The following is a 20,319-nucleotide window of genomic DNA, read 5'->3' on the forward strand; positions in this document are numbered from 1 at the left end:
TAGCAGGTGGCTGGGCTCAAAATGCTTCTTTTCAGAAGAACTAATTCCATGCCATATTCTGATCACATCCACATTCTCACAGCCCTTACCTGGTTTTATATAACTCATGCAAAATTCTGGGAGACAGACTCAGAACCAGGACATCTGGGTTCTAATCTGGACCCTCCACCAGGAGAGAACCTGGGAAAGGCACCTGCGGTCTCTGTCTCAGATTCTCATCTGCACAGTGAGAGGCCTGGACTAGGATTTCCAAGGTACTCTCAGTTACCATATTTTATGATTATCGGACCCTGGTTTGTATTTTACACTCTGTGTGTATGATATGGTTCCCAAATGTTCAGAATGTGTATATCTTGTTAAGTTTCTTCAGAGGAGAAATGTCTTCCTTCCTCTTCAGTATTCTCCCTCATGAGTGGCCTCTACCTACCAGGGTCACGTAACAGATATCAGACTGAATCAGAGTTGGTTGGACTATGTGCCTGAATATAGCCCGACTTGCTAGAGGCTACTCTGGGGAAATCTGGCCCTGTACTTCCAAGGGGGTCAATCCAGTGCACCTTGAAAGATGGTTGGATTTTTAACAATCAAACGTCCTTCCAGCCTAGCCCCTTATTCCTCCCTTCTCTGAAAGAGAGCCAAGAAAAAGTGAATATTACCAAGTTATATGCAGACAAATTAAGATGGTCATTCAGCTGACAGAGCCGTTACTTGTGTTTGGAAGAAGGACGATCAAGGAAGAAGGCTCCGAGCACTTCTGGCTGGGTTTTGAAGGGAACAGAGGACAAGCAGAGATTTGAAGATCAACAAGTGGAAATAAAGATAATTAGCTGGTCTAAAGTATGGACTTGTTTGGCAATAGTAATTGGGCCAGACTGAAAGGAAAGTTGGATACCCTTCAGGAGAGAATTAAAGAGATAAAGGTTAGAAAGTTTGGTGAGAGAGAGAGACATGGTAGTTTTATATTTGAAATCTGGACATGAGATCCAACAGTGGGGCAGAATATTGAAAACAAGCTGCTTGGGGAAAGCTGGCGACAGGGAGACAGCAGGTGACTCAGGAAGGGTCTGAGGCTTTTCTCAGCAGACCTCCCTGTGCCTGCAGCGGGGAGGAATAAGCCAACCACAACCAGCTCAGCAACAGTGTTCCAGACACCAAAACAGCACCAGGTGCACATGGAGTACACACCCAAGGAAATCCGTTAGAGGCTGCGGCAGTCCTCTGGGAGGGAGGTGTGGAGGTCTGAAACACATGCAGGCGAAGTAGAGGGCGGAAGGGCATTAAAGAGATGATGTGCTACCTGACAGGCTGTGAGGGCAAGAAGAGGAGAGTCAGAGGGGGAGAGATGCCCAGGGAAGGGCTACACCAACACAGGCAGGGACACCAAGGAGGAGGAGCTGCTGCATGGGGAACCGACAATGACCTTAGTCTCAGACAAGCTGAGTTTGAGAAGCCATTCTAGAAGGGGCCAAGGTTTAATGGAACTCACCAATGGATGAGATTACACGCGAGTCAAGGAAGAGTGCCTTTTCAGCTCTAAACTCCGATTCTATGTGCATGCGGACCCCTAAATTAGAGGAACACTTTTCCCCCTTTTTCTGTTTTTTTAACTTAGGAAGGAAACACAAGCCTGTTAGCGCTGCATGCGGACCCCTAAATTAGAGGAACACGTTTCCCCCTTTTTCTGTTTTTTAACTTAGGAAGGAAACACAAGCCTGTTAGCGCTCTGACATACACTTGAGGCCGCATTAATCCCTGCATGATTACCCAGACAGTGCTTCTTGCTAGGACCCAGAGACAAACCGGGGCAGGTCACTTTAAGACGATATGATCAAAACTACACTGACCTTCCTAATAGGCTCGACTTTCCTCCTTTGCAGATGTGCATGCTGAACATTCATTTTTAAAAAGGATTTCTATGACGACTGTTGTTCTGGTGTTTCTATGTGCTCAGTTTGTTTGCCTACAGTAGGGTTCTGTGACAACTACCAGAGGCCCATTGAGGAGCAGACTGCATTGCTCTGTTGGCAGAGCCTATCTTCGGAAAGGGGTTAATCCAGGCTTAGTCACGGGACAGTGCTGGGGCTGAAGGGACCCAGAGCCCCAGGATGCCAGAGAGGAGTGTGCTCTGTTGGACAGATTCTACCTACCTGCTGGGCAGGTACCCAGGGTGCCTTGGCATGTGGCTTAGAGTTCCTCACCAGAGATTAAGGCCAGCTTTTTTTTTTTTTAACCTTTCACTCTGAACATCCAGAGAAGCAATGGAAATATATTAACCTGGCAAACAGTTTTTAAAGCACTTGGCCTCTCCATAAAGAAAAACTTAACTTTCTCTAAGAGTGGTTAAAAGTAAAGATAATGGTAACTGATAAACAGTTACTGGAGGATCCAAGTCATTAACTTGAGGGGCAAGGACAGATGCGGAGACCAGAGAAAAACGAACCTTTGACAATGATTGAACCTGTGTTATGAATAAGGCTGTAAGTGAATCAGGATGATAGACGAATAATGGATTAATAGATAACTTGGGAAGACACATTCCTAGTCTATAAGGACTACATTATCAGGGCAATAAGCAACTTTTATTCTCTCACACACTCTGCCTTGCTCCACGTGCCAGCATGTGAGCTGGGATGGACAGACTTTCTGATTGAGCTCTGTGATGACAACAGTTCTAGTAGCAGGACAAATGAAACCATGTATGCATGACTGGACACCAGAGTGGTAGCACTTACCATTCATTCATTCATTCATTCATTCAGACAATACAAGTGTTAAGGTCCTTGCTAGGCTATCATGGACAAGAATGGGTAAGACAGATCAAATCCCTGCTCTCATGGAGCTTCCAGTCTAGTGGGAAAGAACAACAACAGTCATACAATAACCACACTAAACAAAGAGTCACTGCAAACTGATGTGAGCTGTGAAGGAAAATAGCTTGGTTCAACGAGAGGGAATAACAAGCGATCAGATTGAGATGGGTGGTCAGCACAGACTTTCCTAAGAAACTGGCCCTTGAGCTGAGAACAGAAGGATAACGGCATTAACCAGACAAAGGGCCGGGGTCAGGGCTCCAGACAGAGGCCATGGTGTGGGCAAAGGCTCTGGGAAGGCACAGCATGATGTGTGGAACAGGAGAGAGGAAGCCAGGCTGGCGTGAACCGGGACAGTGAATCAGGATGAGTATGGAGATACAGGATGGGGCTAGATTGTGCAGGCACTCCAGGCCACCTGAAGAATGCTGGTCTTCATCTAGAGAGCAGCGAGGAGCCAGTGAGGGGTCTTAGCAGGTATAATACAGAGCTGAGCTTGAAAAGCGACACTCTGGCCACAGAGAGCAAACTTGAGCACAGAGATGTGAGGGGCAGTTTACAGAGTGGAATAGAGAGGAGAAAGATGATGGCAGTTGGACTAGTGTGGTCTTGATTTCTTGTCATTGGAATTTAATACTAATATGAAAGCTATTTTCATAATAAAAGAAAAATCTTTCTGACCATGCACATTTTAAGTGTGCTCACCCCGCTCACTGGGAAAGTTTATTGAGGTGTGGTTCATTTTACTTATAACAGGCATCAGAGAATGAGGTGGCTCCTGGATGAAGCAGGAAGGAGAGGGGGAGCGCTGGCCCTCTCCCTCCTGATCATCTGCGAGCTGACAGGTCTTCATTTCTTCCTAGCTCCTTCATCTGTCAAATGTTCGGGGTGGGAGGAACCTCTCCACTGGTGGTTGACAGAACCTGCTGATAGCTCTACGTTTACAACTCAGGTCACGTACTTAGCATCAAAATCTACTTTCCACCTGGCTTCCGATATATGGGTAAATTTCTGCATAAAAACTTTCTGCGGGACAGAAGATAAGTCCCTTGTCTAGATGTGTAGGTATGAGTGACTGACTCCCTACTGATGTTTTTTACTGTAAAATATTCATATGTTCCTGGTACTTCATTATCCGATAGACAACAGTTTGATGAACAGGTGTCTCCAGGTCTGGTCTAACAGATGCCTTCTACAGGGAAAGCTCTGACATCTCACCATAACACAAGAGTCTGTCTAGTGTCCTCTCTGTGTGTGTGTGTGCGCGCGCGCACGCACGCACTTTATCTAAATTCTGTTAGTTTCCCATTTTCATTTTTTGCCATTCCTCTTACAGTTACATGCTCCTTTACCGTTCAAGTTCTAAACCTTTTGACAAAATTAACAGCAATGTTTGCCCTTTAAAAATTAAACATAGGAAAGAACATGACTGGCTTTTTTCATTACTGTCAGATGCTATGTAGAAAAATGGAATTAAGTGTGAGAAGAGAAAAATAAAATCTCCCCGAACATTTGAGAAGTGACAATTACACAACCAGAGCCCATTAATTGGCTCACACTTCAAGAAGGAACAAGCTAGTACAGTCCTCCAATCACACAGGGAAGGGGACCTGAGGAGAGCAGCGTCTGTTCCCACAGCAGAGACTTGCAAGAAGCAGTAATATTTCAGTACCAGCCTACGTGACAGTCAAGAGCTCCAGTCCCATCCTGGAAACTGAAACTGACATTAAAAATGAACTTCCTCTCATCAGCAGTCTCAATGGTGAAGACATTTCCTCTTTTAAAAGCCACTTTCTTTTCATTGCATCACATTAATGACCCCAAGCCCTCTGCACACAACCCGCAGGTTACACGATTAGCAGTGACCTCCTGGCACCAACCCAAGATTTTCACTTTATTAAGTGTCAGGCTAAGAAACAAAGCTGGTGGAAGAAAAGCTTCCTCAACTTTATCACTAACAATGGCAAAAAGATGCAGGAAATCGCAGGTAAGGTAAATAGTTGATTTAAATGCACTGTTTTTCAATCTTGCTACACTTTGGAACAGTTTACTGAGGCTGTAAATCTCCACTTTTAATTTATCTCATTGCCCTCAACACTGCAGCACTCAGAAAAAGAAACACAACTCCTTGCTCTAAGATTCCTAGTGAATAAACAGAACCAGCTACAGAAACCAACCCCAGAACAGAACAGAACGCTGACCTTCCCCAGGACAAAATGGCAGTAGTCAGCGAGGGGCACGCACTGCTTCTCAGATGTGAGTGCCATCATGCTGAAGACCAGTGAGCAGACGAGCTGCCCCCACAGCAGCCCCTGCAGGTGACACAGACTGTCCAAGTGCTTCTCAGGGAAGGCGCAGGGGAGTATGCTGTAGGAACTGCCTAGTCCACGATGATGCTCCAAGGTCTCAAGTAGGCCAGGCCCTTTGAGAGGGGGAGCCACATGGAAACAGACTGGTGAACTCCTGGGGAAAGGCGAGCAGAGGAAGCTCTCAGAGAACCGGCTCTAAGAGGCCCAAGGGAGAAGCACAGGAAAATGTGGCTCAGGTGTCCTTTTCAGGGAAGCACAACTTGTGCTTGGGTAAGTGGCAAGGTTCTGAAAAGCTACTAAGATATTGCTATGAAGAGCATTTATTTAATTTATTTAATTTATTGCTGACTGTGAATAAACCATGCCACTCTGCCGCATATGCTGCTCTGGGAAGAACAAGTGTCTACAAAACGATCATGGCTGCAGTAAGAAAAAACTCTCTTTCAAATAAAGTTTTCTTTTGTATTTTAAAAGAAATACATGTAAGTTGGCCAAAAATGTAGAAAACTAGAAATAAGTCCCATAACCCCAATACACAGAGGCAGTCATTATTAACATATTAGCCTATTTCCTTCTAGTTTTCTTCTTCCATAATTTTATTTCCTACTTATGATAATACTTCCATAATTTTGTACCTTGCTTTAAAAAACCTTATTATGTAAGTATTTTCTTAAGTTATTAAAAACTCTTCACACATCTTTTTTAAAAAAATATTTACTCAAGGACATGCTTCCATTGATTTTGGAGAGAGAGGAAGGGAGGGAGGGGCGAGAAAGTGAGAGCAAGAGAGAGAGCGAGAGAGAGAGCGAGAGAGAGAGCGAGAGAGAGAGAGGCGAGAGCAAGAGAGAGAGCGAGAGCGAGAGCGAGAGAGCGACAGAGAGAGAGAGAGAGAGAGAGAGAGACAACTGGTTGTCTTCCACACACTTCCTGACCAGGGCTCGACCCTGCCACCTGGGTATCTGTCCTGAAGGGGAATCAAACCCACAACGCTTCGGTGCACGGTATGACACTACAACATATTGAGCCACACCAGACAGGGCCTTACAACATCATTTTTAATGAACACTTAAGAACTTATTTAAAAGGGAATTTGGATAGTATGTCTAGCAGGAAGATAGTTTATGAAAAAATTAAGCTAAAAGCTGGATATACTAGGCAATTCTAATAATCACAGAATTCTCAAATGGAAAAGAAAAATTTCAGTATTACCCAATTCATTATATCTAATCACTTATATTTCCCAAAATGTTTTCCAAGGTTAGTGCTGGACAGATGATGGCTGAAGTCATTAACACTTTGGCAGACAGAATTATCAGTCAATGGGACCACAACAGTGTGAAGAAATGGTTAAAATAAACACAACGAGGTTAATATGCTAAGGAGCACACACTGGCAGGAAACCAGACAGCTGTATACATGGGAGACATGCAGCTAGACTCACGGAAGGGGAGGAAGGGCATGGGTCAGGGAGCATCAGCAGCGCTTTGGGGAATTCAGTTCAAAATGGTGGACACTGCAAGTGCATTAAACTTTCTCCCTTCCTGGGACCCAGTGAGGTGACATCAAAGAAATACAAAGAGAATACATTCATAAAGGTGTTGCAAACCAGATGGAAGGATATTAGCAAATCAAGGTTTTGGTGGATTTCTAGAAAATGGTAGGTGGATGAACTATTCATAAATCTGAGGGGAACTGGCAGATTTCCATATTGAAGCAAAGTGGGCAGGGTGACAAAAAATTACCCAAATACAGCCATATCATTGTGAAATTTAAGAACTCCAAGGATAAAGAGAAGATCCTAAGGGATTCTATCAGGAAATATAAATTACTACAATGAATAAGAATCAGATTACATCAGATTTCTCCTTAGCAACATTTAATGCTAGATGGCAATATATCCAAGCTTTCAAGTTATAAAGGAACTGAATTCTATACACAAACTATGTTTCAGCCATGTAAAATTCTGAAAATTTGCTTTCCACATACCCTTTCTGAAAAAAAATTACCTCCAGATTCACTCTGTTAATACCCATGAATGGTCTTCTTAACAAAGACCTAAGAAGTCATATTGGCTTCAGACTCACCCAGGAGAGAGAACAGGAAACACAGCATGCCACTAGAGTAGCAGCAGGCATTTGTCCTTGTCCTCGGGGTGGGGGAATCCCTGTAGTATTCTACACAACTGTACAGGAGCTATTCCTGCTGGCATGCAGGTGACAGCTCAGGTGAGAATGTATAAGACTCACACTGGGCAGGTGTGGAGCCACTCTGGCTTAGAAGCCTCATATTCCAAACCATTATCTCTAATAGCTCCATAAACAGATCCCAGAATTTTCATGAGGGACAAGCCAGCACACTCAGAAAAGTGAGCACACTCAGAAAATCCAAAGCTATGGTTTTTGAGAAGATATTTATAAGTCCTCCCTGGCCAGGTGCAATTTACTAATCAGGAGTAATTTTTTATCACAAACAATGGTGCCTAATTGCACAGATGACATTCTACATCTATAAGGTTTCCAGAAGAACAATCTAGAAAGATAACCAACTGGGTCCCAGGTCAAGATCTCCTACAAAGAAAAAAGGGGTTTTGCTAACCCTGTATCCACATTCCACAAAAGAAAAAAAAATCTGAGAAACAGTGGAACCAACCCAAATACAAAAGAAAAAGAAATTTTAGGATCACAGCTGTAGAGTAGGCTTAGGAAGCAGTCTGTTCAAAAGATTAAACAATGACCAAACAGAAGCTTCTGAAACAGAAAAAAATAAAAAAGGCAACTAGGAACTCCAGAAAAACAAAAAGCTGGCTAATATGAAGCTATTTATTATCTGTGGAATAATTCTGAGCACCTGTAAGAAAATCAACTCTACTTGATCTGAACACAGTGCAATTCTTCCAAGGCAGGTACAAGTTCAGTGACAGAATATGTCTCTCACCACAGATCTGTAGTGGACAACATTTATAAGATCAGAATCTTTTATTGAGTTATTAGTGGTTTTTCCCTTTCAGGATAAATTTATACTTAACACATGGAAGATTTAACTATAAGTTACAGAATATAAAGTAAGTATCAGATATCTTTACTAATATGTCAGGGTGGAGGGACAGCTATCAGAAAACGGGGAGAGGCAGGAGAAATGAAGGAAAGGTTAATTTCTTTATTAACACAGTAGAGAGTCAAGAAATACTGTCCACAATTGATGGATCAAAAAATGGAGATTTAAGTATAATTTTAATTTTAAAAGGTAAGTAATAGCAGAACTAAAAAAAATAACTAACAAAAATAAGGAAGGTTAAGTAAGCTAAATTCCTCATTTTTATAAGCAAGATGTTAGTAAAGCTGATAAGTTAATAAATAAATAAATGTAAAATATTATGTACAATTGAGAAGTTACAAAAACAAAGACAAAAACAGTCAAAGCCAACTATTTCTGAGGAATGGAACAGAAGATAAAAAGGCAAAATTTTACTTTTCACATATTTTTGTTATTGTCTACATACACTAATTTTCAATGTGCATGTTTTACATTGATAATAAAAAGACTGATATCTGTATCATATGTACTATATTGACATAGATTTAGGGTTTAACAATTTAGAGGACAGTAGAGAAAGGAATCAAAAATTGGAAAATGAAGATTTTTGAAATAAGATTAAAGGGTACAGGATTAGATTATGTAAAAAAAGAGAGGGCAAAAAATAATTTTATAAAATCCGTTAATATATTTAAGACAACACAGATAAACCTTAAGTGCATTATACTAAGTAAAATAAGTCAGAGAGAGAAAAGACAAATACTGAATGATCTTACTTACATGTGTGGAATCTAAAAAAACAAACAAAAATGAACTCAGAGAAACAGGACAGATTGGTGGTTGCCAGAGGCAGTGGGGCGGGGTGGTGGTGAAGAAAATGGGTGAAGGTGGTCAAAAGGTACAAACTTCCAGTTTTAAGAGAAGTAAGTTCCAGTGGTGTAATGAACAACCTCATGACTACAGTTAACAATAATGATTAGTATTTGAAAGTGCTAAGAGAATAGATCTTTAAAGTTCTCATCACAAGAAAATAATTGTAGCTATGTGAGGAGGTGGTAAGTGTTAACTAAACTTATTGTGGTAATCCTATATAATAAAAGGCTAATATGCAAATAGACTGAACGGTGGAACAACCAGAACAACCAAACAACCGGTCACTATGACGTATGCTGGCCACCAGGGGCTTGTTCGGAACATGGCGGGCGTTGGCCAGGTGGGATGGTGGAGCAGGTGAGCGGGGGCACCAGACCAAGGTGGGGCGCCAATTGCTGCCATCAAGGTGAGCCTCTGGTGGTTACTGAAAATTCTTTGCTCCTGCGTGCCACTGTCCCACTCGGCGCTCGCACCTGCCTGCTGGCACGGCCACACTAGCACCCGCTGCTGGCGCTGGAGCTGCCACTCACACCCACTGCTAGTGCCAGCCCAGCTCACACCCGCTGCCGGTGCCTGGTGCCAGTCCTGATTGCTCGGTGCCATCAGCGGTGTGAGTGGCAGCTGCCAGCCCTGATTGCCCCTGAGAACTTCTCCACCTCCCCTGCTCCTGAGGGGTGATTGGGGCAGCAGCCGCCACTCGCACTCACTGATGGCACCGGCCCCGCTCACACCCACTGTAGGCACCGGCCCCAATTGCTCCACACCTTCAGCGGGTGTGAGCAGGGCCAGCGTCTTCAGCGCATGGGAGTGGTGGCAGTGGGAGCGGGGCTGCCGGCAGACAAGGGACTGGGTGGCCACTGTGGGAGGAGCTGGGCGGGGGCGCAGAGGATGGGCTGAGATACGCCCATGTGCCTACTGCAGCCTCGAGGCCCAAAATTCCTTTCAAGGTGCATGAATTTATGCACTGGGCCCCTAGTCATTTTATAATATACTAGAGGCCCAATGCAAGAAATTTGTGCAAGGGGCTCAGCCCTTGCAGCTGCGGCGGCTGCCTCGGCCCCCGCCTTCACGGCATTGTCTGGAAGGTCATCTGGTCTAATTAGCATACTATGCTTTTATTATTACAGTTACATATATCAAATTATTATGTTACACATCCTAAACTTACACAATGCTGTTTATTAATAACATCACAATAAAACTGGGGATAAAACAAAAGCACTCAATACACAAACAGGGTTATCCAAGACAGAAAATGAGCCTTTATCCTAAAAGCAAAGAACTTAAGATACCAATAAAGGAAACACCCACACACACACCCCAACCCCCAGGAGCAGAGAGACTTACAGGAGACACTGGATAATCTCATTCCCTGGTATTTTTCAGAGGACAGTGAAAATCTACCCTCTGATTACTTTTTGACTAGGCAGAATGCTATTGAGGCAGGATCTAAGGCAGGGTGTAAAGATCCTATAGAACTTGATTTATAACATGACTCACATTCTTTATTACAATAAAAAGCAGGCTACAATTCTTGAAGCTAATAGAATCCTCTTTGAGGACTGCTCTGGAGTATAGTAGTTAAAAAGGAAAGGCTTTCTTCTTTTATTATCTGCATATCTTCTATTATATTTAACACCTAACACAAAAATGGAAGACAGTACACTGTGGTTATGCCTATAACATAAAACCACAACCATTGGTTCCAATGATCCCAAGAGGGTTAACAGGCACTTGCCTTCTTGCTACTACTCTTGTTCATCTAATATATTACTTATTTAGTAATTTCTAAAACACTTCCTTCTGTAGCATCTAAGTGCTAATATACAAAGTTAAAAACATATAAATTATTTAAATCCAATAAAGTAATGGAAATGAAAAATAAACAAGAGGAAAGAAAGATATTGATAACTTTAATGCAAAGCTACTGGGAAAGGTCCTAATAAGTGAATGGGTTTTTGAATCAAGAAAAACCCCATTTAAATAAGTATACAATTATTATGATACATCTCAATCAGTAGTTAGTCAGCCAATTCTTGTAGAAAACCAACATTGTATAACACCTTCAACAGGGGAACATAAAAGAAAGAGGTGAGACGCCTGGCCCAAGTGGCTCAGTTGAGCATTTGACCTATGAACCAGGAGGTCATGGTTCGATTCCTGGTCGGGGCACATGACTCTCTCATCACTGATGTTTCTCTCTCTCTCTCTCCCTTCCTCTCTGGAATCAAGAAAAATATATCTTAAAATAATAAAGAAAGAGGTGAAGAATTCAATTTGTAACACATAAAGTGACAGAAATAAAGAAAGAGGTGAAGAAGGTGAAGAATTCAATTTGTAACACATAAAGTGACAGAAGAGATGGGTGGTTGTAACCAGTAGATGCGTCAAGCTTTGAGGAAGCAGAGGATATGAGCTGTACACCCAATAAGCAATGATTATGGAAAGACAATGGGTGGTTGTAACCAGTAGATGTGTCAAGCTTTGAGGAAGCAGAGGATATGGCCTGTGAGCTGTACACCCAATAAGCAATGATTATGGAAAGACAAATGGGCAGCTGTTCATGGGCCTTGAAGGCCTCCCTCTTTTTTTTAATGTACTTTTTCTTGATTTCAGGGAGGAAGGGAGGAGAAAGAGAAACATCAGTGATGAGAGAGAATCACTGATAGGCTGCCTCCTGCACACCCCCTACTGGAGATCGAGCCCACAACCCCGGCATGTGGAATCGAACCGTGACCTCCTGATTCATAGGTTTATGCTCAACCACTAAGCCACCACTTGTATAAAAAGGCGTCCCTCTTGTATAAAAAGGGTTCTTAGAGCTTGGAAACACTCCATTTACCAGTTTTCATCATCTGTCTTGGTTTAGCTCTCTACTAATGCTAGGAGGCGATGCAGTACAGCAGAAAGAGCTATGCCACAAGGTGCTTTGTATTCAGGACAAAATGAGATAAAATATGCAAAGTACTGAATACTAGTTATTAAATAATTGTTAGTTTTCTTATGCTATGCCAGAGATGACTTTAAGATTTGTGCTCCACTGAGAAGTCACTGCCCAGCCAGAAAGTGACCATATTTCCCAGTCCTACTAGAGTGACTGTGGCAACTGACTAGTTCTCTCTTGGGTCATGCAAGTGGAAGGGATGTTCACTATGCCCAGGCCCAGTTGTTCAGAACCAGAAATACCTTCTCTCTGTTCTTTCCCCATCTGCCAGCTAGGTGCAGGTGATGCTGACGAGGCCCTAGGTGAGGGCAGAACCACAGAAGGAAGATGGCTGGGTTCCACCATCACCTGTGGAGGCCACCTGACAGCCAGAAACACCCACATCGACTGTTACATGACTGAGAAATAAACTATTGTGTTAAGCCACTGATATGTTGAAGCCACTATTTGTTACAGTAGCAAGTGTTGCCCTAACCAATAAAAATATGCTATATGATAATACTACAATAATGGTGAGGGTGTCAGAAATTGCATTAAATAACCATCATTAAAACTATTACCAAATCGTGGCTAAAAAGTACATGAAAAGACTTTCCACATTATTAGCCATCAAAAAAATACAAATCAAAACCACAATGAGATGCCACTTCACTCCCACTAGGATGGCTATGAACAAAAAGACAGACAATAATAAGTACTGGGAAGAATGTGGAGAAACTGGAATCCTCATACATTGCTGGTGGGAATGCAAAATGGTGCAGCTGCTGTGGAAAAGTTGGGTAGTTCCTCAAAAACTTAAACCATATCACCCTGCAGTTCTACTCCAGTTCTAGGTATATACCCAAGAGAACTGAAAGCATACATTCACACAAAGACTTGTACCAGAATGTTCAAAGTAGCACTATATATAATAGTCTAAAAGTAAAACAATTCAGCCCAGCCAGGTGTGGCTCAGCAGTTGAGTGTTGATCCAGGAACCAAGAGGTCACCAGTTTGATTCCCTGTCAGGGCATATGCCCGGATTGTAGGCTCAGTCCCCAGCAGGGGGTGTGAAGGAGGCAGCAGATCAATGATTCTCTCTCATCATTGATGTTTCTATCTCTCTCTCCCTCTCCTTTCCTCTCTGAAATAAAAAAAAAATATATATATATATATTTAAAAAGTAAAACAATTCAAATGTTCATAAAATGATGAATGGATAAACAAAATGTGATCTAGACCTCCATATGATGAAATATTATTCAGCCCTTAAAAGGAATGAAGTGCTGATACATGCCATAACATGAACAAACCTTGAAAACTATACCTGAAAGAAGCCAGGAACAAAAGATCACTTACTATATGATTCTATTTATATGAACTATCCAGAATATGCAAACCCATAGAAATAGAAAGTAGAATATTGGGTGCTGGGGCTGAGGGAGCTGGAGGGCAATGGGAGTCTACTACTGGGTAGGATTCTTTTGGGTGTGATGAAAATTATCTAAAACATTAAATAGTAGTTGTGGCTGCATAGTGAATATACTAAAAACCACTGAATTGTATGATTTAAAAGGGTGAATTTTATGGTATGTGAATTATTATCTCCTCAGATAATTTGGCTCTACATAGAAAAGTACTGAGATCTTCTCAGGTAATGACTGGTAAAGGGTATGAAGGAACCATCTAGACCAGAGGTTCCCAACCTTTTTTTGGACATGCCCCACCTAAGCATCTCTAAAATCCTGATGCCCGCCCCATGACATATAATTCTTATTATTTCAAAAAGTGAACTGCTATTCACGTGGAGGAAACCTAAAAGGCCATTAACTTGGTCTAAACAAACTTCCAAAGAACATGGCATCCATGAAAGAAAAAAATAAAAGAACACAAGGACAGTTGAAACCGAGGAAGAAATCACTAAGAAATTATTAAAATAATAATAATAATATGAAGTGATATGAAAAAATAGCAACTAAAGTTTTAAAACATATAATAGAGAACTGAAATGCATAAATATGTCATAATATATATTTATATACTATATATGAGGCCCCTGGAACCATAAGAAATGCAAAAAAATCACTGTTAACAACTCATTCTTGAATTGCCTCCCTTAAAAATCAAATTGCCCCCCTATGGGGCATGTGCCCCACGTTGGAACTACTGGTCTAGATGCTCATTTCGATCTGAGTGGTAGTTACATGGGTATATACACATGTACATGTTCATTCCAGGCATGAGTCTAGGCTGCTCAGAACTAGCAGAATCCTGACTCCTAGCCTCCCCCACAGCAGGTCAGCTCAAACAGCCCCAATGCCCTATGCATGAAATGCCCCTGTTCTCCTATAAAGAATCTAAGGTACAAACTTTCCTTAGTTTGGGTAACAGCGTAGGAAACACAGAGATGAGATAAGTATTTAAAGCTAACCCTGAGAATGGTATGAGGGTGGGGAACAGGACAGAGTCCCAGAATAATGACTGAAGTGTGTATTGCATCAGCAAAATTCTCTAGGGAAGAAAAAGTCCTAAAGGGGTAGTGTGGGATGTGGGGGGAGGACACAAGACAGAATTGTATATGGGAAATATATTTCCCCCTGCTTATTAGTACATGCCATTTTCAAAAATCAAGTTCAAATCCCAAAATAAGGAGAGCTTGTTTGGTCATATAAAGCAGTGGTTCCCAAACTTATTTGGCCTACCGCCCCCTTTCCAGAAAAAATATTACTCAGCGCCCCCTGGAAATTAATTTTTTAAAAATTTTAATAGCAATTAAACAGAAAGATATATGTATTAATGTTTCTACCTTTTTCGTAAAATATAGTAAAGAAAGGTGTAAATTAGAAACATTGAAGTTTGAAATTATGAAACTATTTATTGAACTCAGAATAGAAAGGTAATACAAAAAAAGTTAAAACAAATGCACCTGTGGCCATCACCGCCCCCCTGGATCGCTGCAGCGCCCACCAGGGGGCGGTAGCGCCCACTTTGGGAATCACTGATATAAAGTAAATTCTCATCTAAGTACTTAATAGTCAAAACTGAAGTAAAGGATCATGAGAATGTTTCAAATTTCAAAATAAGATATAATCTAGTGATTCTATGAGTCTTCATTGGAACCTTCTGAATCCATTGGGAAGACTTTTTAAATTGGAACACATCTCTCAAAGGATGTCACTTACTTGCAGGAGACTTTAGTTCTGTCAGCCACCATGGTCCACTGTTGCTGGTTGGTGGAAACCTCAATGTAGTAGCTGTAGCTCCGATCATCACAGTCCCAAAGTAATAACCTGAACAAAGGGAAAACATAAGGATGCTGTGAAATGTCCTCACTGGCCTGAGGGAATCCCTATCTACTCTCCCTCCCGCCTGCCTCTTTTGCCCCAATACACTTCCAGGAGTGGGGAAAGAAAGGGAATCCCCAAGAAAAGTCTGATGAGAGAGGGCAGAGTCAATCTGCAACAAGAGATTTGTCTCTTTAGGACTTCATTTCACTAGTCACCCAATCCCAGGCAGCCTCCATCCCCAAGTGGCAGAGCTCTTCTGCCTGGTTTACCAAGGAGATGTCTCCACGTTCTCTTTCCTGACTGTTACAACTCCCACCTCCAGTTAGCTGCACTGACCAAAGGTAACCTCCGGAGATCACTGTGCTTCCTAATTAATTGGGAGTGTTGCAATGACCCAAATGATCACCTTTTAGGTTCCTTCTCATTGCCAACATTCTTGTTTGCATACCATTGGTAAGATTATCTGATTTGGAGATACAGGCAATCATTCATTAGTAAAACTTTTCTATTATTTAGAAACTAGTGGCCCGATGCACAAAATTCGTGCACATTAAAAGGGAATTAATTAGAGGAAATATTTTAATATTGCTATTTGCCCTTTCTCTATAATAGAAGTGTGAGAGATGAAAGGAAATTAGTAAAATGCATATGAAAATCTCCCTCCTGTCAGAGTCTGGGGCGTGCTGCAGGTCAAGTCCCCACCCACCACCTGCACGCGCTTTGAAAACACAGGAGACCCAGACCCAGCCGGCCCCACCTCCATTGGGTGAGACCCAGACCTGGCTGGCCCCACCCCAATCAAGCCCTTCCAGGTGGGGGGTGCAGCCTCAGTCCCCCAGACCGGTGATGGGGTGGGGGGCATGGCCTGAGGTCCCTGTCAAGCCCCGCTGGGAGAGGGACACAGCCTGGGATCCCCCATCAAGCTCTGCCGGGCAGGGGGTGCAGCCTGAGGTTCCCCAGCCTGACACTGGGGTGGGGGGTGCAGCCTGAGGTCCCCCGGCCCGGCGCCAAGGTGGGGGGTGCAGCTTGCCGTCTCCCATCAAACCCTGCTGGGCAGGTGGTGCAGACTGAGGTCCCCTGTCAAGCCCCACTGGGCTAGGGGTGTGGCCTGAGGTCCCTCGCCCTGGCCAGGCACCATGAAGCCTCAGGTCCCTGCTGTTCGTACGTGAGGTTATGGAGTCCCAGCTAATCTGCATATTCCTCTATTATATAGATAGATCATGAAATGTGTTCTAAGACATTATACACCTTTATTATTTTATATTATATTTAAATCCATCCAAGGAAAATGTTCTTACATTGAGGAGAGAAGCAAGATGTCAGAACAAGAATAGCGTTTGACCTGTGGCCTTAAAGTTTCATACTTGTTTTATTCTCATTACTAAAATTAAGTCAATGCCTGAACTCACACACAAAGCTTATGGATATTGGTGAATTAGGAAATCAAACAACTCAACTTTGTAATTTCAATTCCCCCCAAAAATATATGTGTTCTCCTTATATGTTTCTACTGTAGGTCTGATGGGGCAAAAATATATATAGAAATTAACCTGTCTATGGCGTTTATAGCATGACTGGATGCCATGATGCATTCATCAATAATGAGAAGTTGGGCCTTTTTAATAGTTTTAGCAACTTCACTGTTTATATTATGATGTGTTTGGTGTGGGCCTCTTTGGATATATCTTGTTTGGGACTCACTTCGCTTAGTGAACTTTTGTGTCTTTTTCTTTCACCAGGTTAGGAAAGTTTTCAGTCATTATTTCTTTTCTTTTCTTTTTTTCTTTTTTTGGTTAATTCTCACCTGAGGATATTTTTTTTCCATTGATTTTTGGAGAGAGTGAAAGGGAGGGGAAGAGATAGAGAAAGAGAAGCATTGATGTGAAAGAGACACATTGATTGGCTGCCTCCTGCATGCATCCTTACTGGGCCCTGGGATCAAGCCTGCAGCCCAGACATGTGCCCTTGACCGGAATCAAACTTGGGACCCTTCAGTTCATGGGCTAACGTCAAACCAGATCCAAACCAGCTAGGGAAGTCATTATTTCTTCAAATTTGTTCTCAATCCCTTGCTCTCTCTCTTCTGCTTCTAGTACCTTTATGATGCGGATGTTGTTATGCTTCATGTTATCCCAAAGGTCTCTTAAACTATCCTCATTTTTCTAAAATTCTTTCTTTTTGCTGCTCCAATTGGGTATTTTCTGCTACCTTGTCTTCCAAATTGCTGATTCAAGTCTCTGCTTTATCTAACCTACTGTTTATGCCTTTTAGTGTATTCCTTATTTCAGATATTGTATTCTTCATTTCTGACTGATCTTTTTATGGTTTCTACATCCTTTTTCATGTGGCTGAAGTTTACACTACATTCCTTGAGCATCCTTTAACCATTTTTTTGAACTCTTAATCTGCTAGATTGCTTGCCTCCATCTCATTTAGCTCTTTTTAAAAAAGATTTATCCTGTTCTTTCATTTGAGCATGTGACTTTATCTCGCCATTTGGCTGTCTCTTTGTGTTTGTTTCTATGTATTAGGTAGATCTACTATGACTCCCAGTCTTTGTAGGGTGGCCTTATGTAGTAGGTGTCCTGTTGGACCCAAGGGTAGTCTCCTTGACCACCTGAGCTGGGTGTTCCAGGAATGTCCCTTGTGTGGGTTATGTGAGCCCTCCTGTTATAAATGAGTCTTGATTGCTAATGGCCCATTTGTACGTGGGGTTGAACCTCAGGATGGCTGACTGTGAGCTTTTGTACAGGTATTGACCACATGAAACGGAATTCGCCTCAGCAGGGTCAGGTGCCTGTAGAGATCTCCCATTTTGGGGAGCTAATGAAGCTAGCTTGTGAAGCTAACTGGATCCTGTTCTGATGTTGCATTAAGCTGGCTACTGGATGAGTTGTTTCTGGAGCCTCTTGAGAGGGACTTTGGTGCAGGTCAATGTCAGACGTTGCCTGTGACTGGCCCTGGCCAGTGATCCACAGTTTGTTGCTGCCTCTCCTCAGCCTAGGTGTGCACTGGAAGGATCAAGCTGCACAACAAAGTTGGCTTCCACCAGCACCAAGCCCAGGGGCAGTTCAGCAAAAGGCCCAAGGCACCTTGAGATCCACCTCTGCCTACTGGCTGCCTGTTAGGCTAAAGGAGTCTCTAGTAGTACTCAAGTTGCATGAGGTAGGTTCTCAGTGAGTCACCAGGTAATGGTAAATGGTGTTCATCAGATTGATACAGGTTCAAACTCAGTGCCAGTGTTGGGTCTGAGGCCACTCAGCAAATGTCCCAGGGTATACCAAGATTAGCTGCCACCCCACCAGGTGCCCACAGATCTCTGTGGTGGGATGGGGTATTAGGGAGTCATCAGGGTGAGGCCAGCAGATTTTATCAGGCCCAAACAGACCAAAATTTGGCCATGTGAATGGAGCGCTCTGCACCAGTCCAGTGTCTAAGGGAAAAATGGCCCCCATCATAAATCCACACAACTCAGTCTGTCTCAGATTCTGCCAGGACCTCCAGAAGAGCCCAAGCTCATCAGGGCAGGGCCATAGGGAGGTGGGAGGGTGGGGCTAGTGGATCTCCTGTGAGGGGAAGGTGCAGGTCAGGTTCCCAGGAAGGTGGGGAGAATGGTTCCTGCCCCAGAGCCACACAATTCAGTCTGTCCTTGATTCTGCCCAGACCTCCTCCTGGGGAGCTGGAGATCGTCAGGGTAGGGCCACCAGGAGTTGGGAGATTAGGGCCCCTGGGAGCCCAGAGGGTGGGTCCAGTGAAACTCCCATGAGGAGGAAGCATTGGTCAGGCTCCTGGGACTGTGGGAGGAATGGCCCTCGCCCCAGAACCACACAACTTGGTCACTGACTGTGGGGAAACATGGACTTGGTTGGAATGTCTGTACGGAAGATTCTCTGAAAGGTCGGGGTCTCTGAGGGGACCTTGCTGAAGGTGGCAGCCCCTATCTTAACTTTTCCAAACAAATCCATTCCCCCGGATGTTTTGCTAAAATCTCTATGTTTAGTCTTTTAGACCCAACTTTGTAGAAGCATGCGCTTTCTCAAGAATACTTACCTTGCTGATTATTATCTAAAGGTTAAATTTAGTTCAAGCTGTTGTGACAATAAAAGCCAAAGAAGGAAGGTGAGCAAGGCTACTTGGTGGCAATAGCCAAATAGTGCCTTAGCCCTCTTTCACAAAAACATGTTAAAATAATCTGTTCATCCATCACTCAGGGTCTGCCGGTCAACCTTGGCAACTGACACCCCCTGAGTCTGCCTGGAGCTCTATACCCTGGCCCAGGCAGCTGACTCCTCTGCAGGGTGTGAGTTTCACAGGGTGGGGCGACAGGGAGTCTGGAGGGCAGGGCTATTGCATTCCCCCAGGCTGATGCTGTGAGGAGGAAATTGTTCTACCCAATAAAGATGGCATCTGCTGTATAGGAGAAGAACTCAGCACAGGGGCCCTGGCAGCTGCCCCTTCAGTTCTCTTCCTGGAGCCACAACCCTAGCTCTCCTGACATGACTCTCATCAGCTCTGCCCTCCCTCCACTGGAGCCCAGGGTGAGTGGCTCTGAATAAGATTTTGTGTGCTGGCCCTTTAAGAGCAGACTCCTGTCTCTCCTTGGCAGACAAGGTCTCATGATTTTCACAGCTAGGTATTATATGGGTACCTCTTCTTGATTCTGGTGCTCTGGGCTGGGAAATCCAGCATGGGGTTGAGATCCCACACTCCTCAGGGGGAATCTTTGCAGCTGAGATATCCCTCCAGATTCTGAGCTGCCACCCATACGAGTGGGCCGCCCTTTTTATGTCTCTGCCTTTCCTACCAGTTTTGATGTGGCTTCTTCTGTAAATCCTTGGTTATCAGACTTCTGTTCAGCTCGTTTTCAGTTGATTATTCAGGTTATCCTATCTAATAATAGACAAACATGGTAATTAACCGTACCTCCAACATGCTTCCCATTGGCTAATCAGCGAGATATGCAAATTAATCACCAGCCAAGATGGCAGCTAATTTGCATATGTCAGCGCCAAGCGATGGAGCAAAGCCCATTGGCCCCGAGTAGGAGCAGCCCTCCGCGCCGCTGCCACCGCCGCCGGGAGCCA

General features: G+C 43.3%; 1 protein-coding gene across 3 annotated transcripts in view; it reads right to left on the bottom strand.

Moving 5' to 3' along the window:
* Window positions 1–20,319, bottom strand: part of BTBD9 (BTB (POZ) domain containing 9) — a 433,633-nt gene that overhangs the window by 56,059 nt on the left and 357,255 nt on the right. For all 3 annotated transcript variants that reach the window (XM_014545711.1, XM_014545709.1, XM_014545712.1), the window contains exon 9: window positions 15,131–15,238. In XM_014545711.1, coding sequence (XP_014401197.1) covers window positions 15,131–15,238 — 108 coding nt within the window. The remainder of the gene's footprint in view (window positions 1–15,130; window positions 15,239–20,319) is intronic.

Source organism: Myotis brandtii, unplaced genomic scaffold (assembly GCF_000412655.1).
Source record: "Myotis brandtii unplaced genomic scaffold, ASM41265v1 scaffold420, whole genome shotgun sequence".
Taxonomy (NCBI): Eukaryota; Metazoa; Chordata; class Mammalia; order Chiroptera; family Vespertilionidae; genus Myotis; species Myotis brandtii.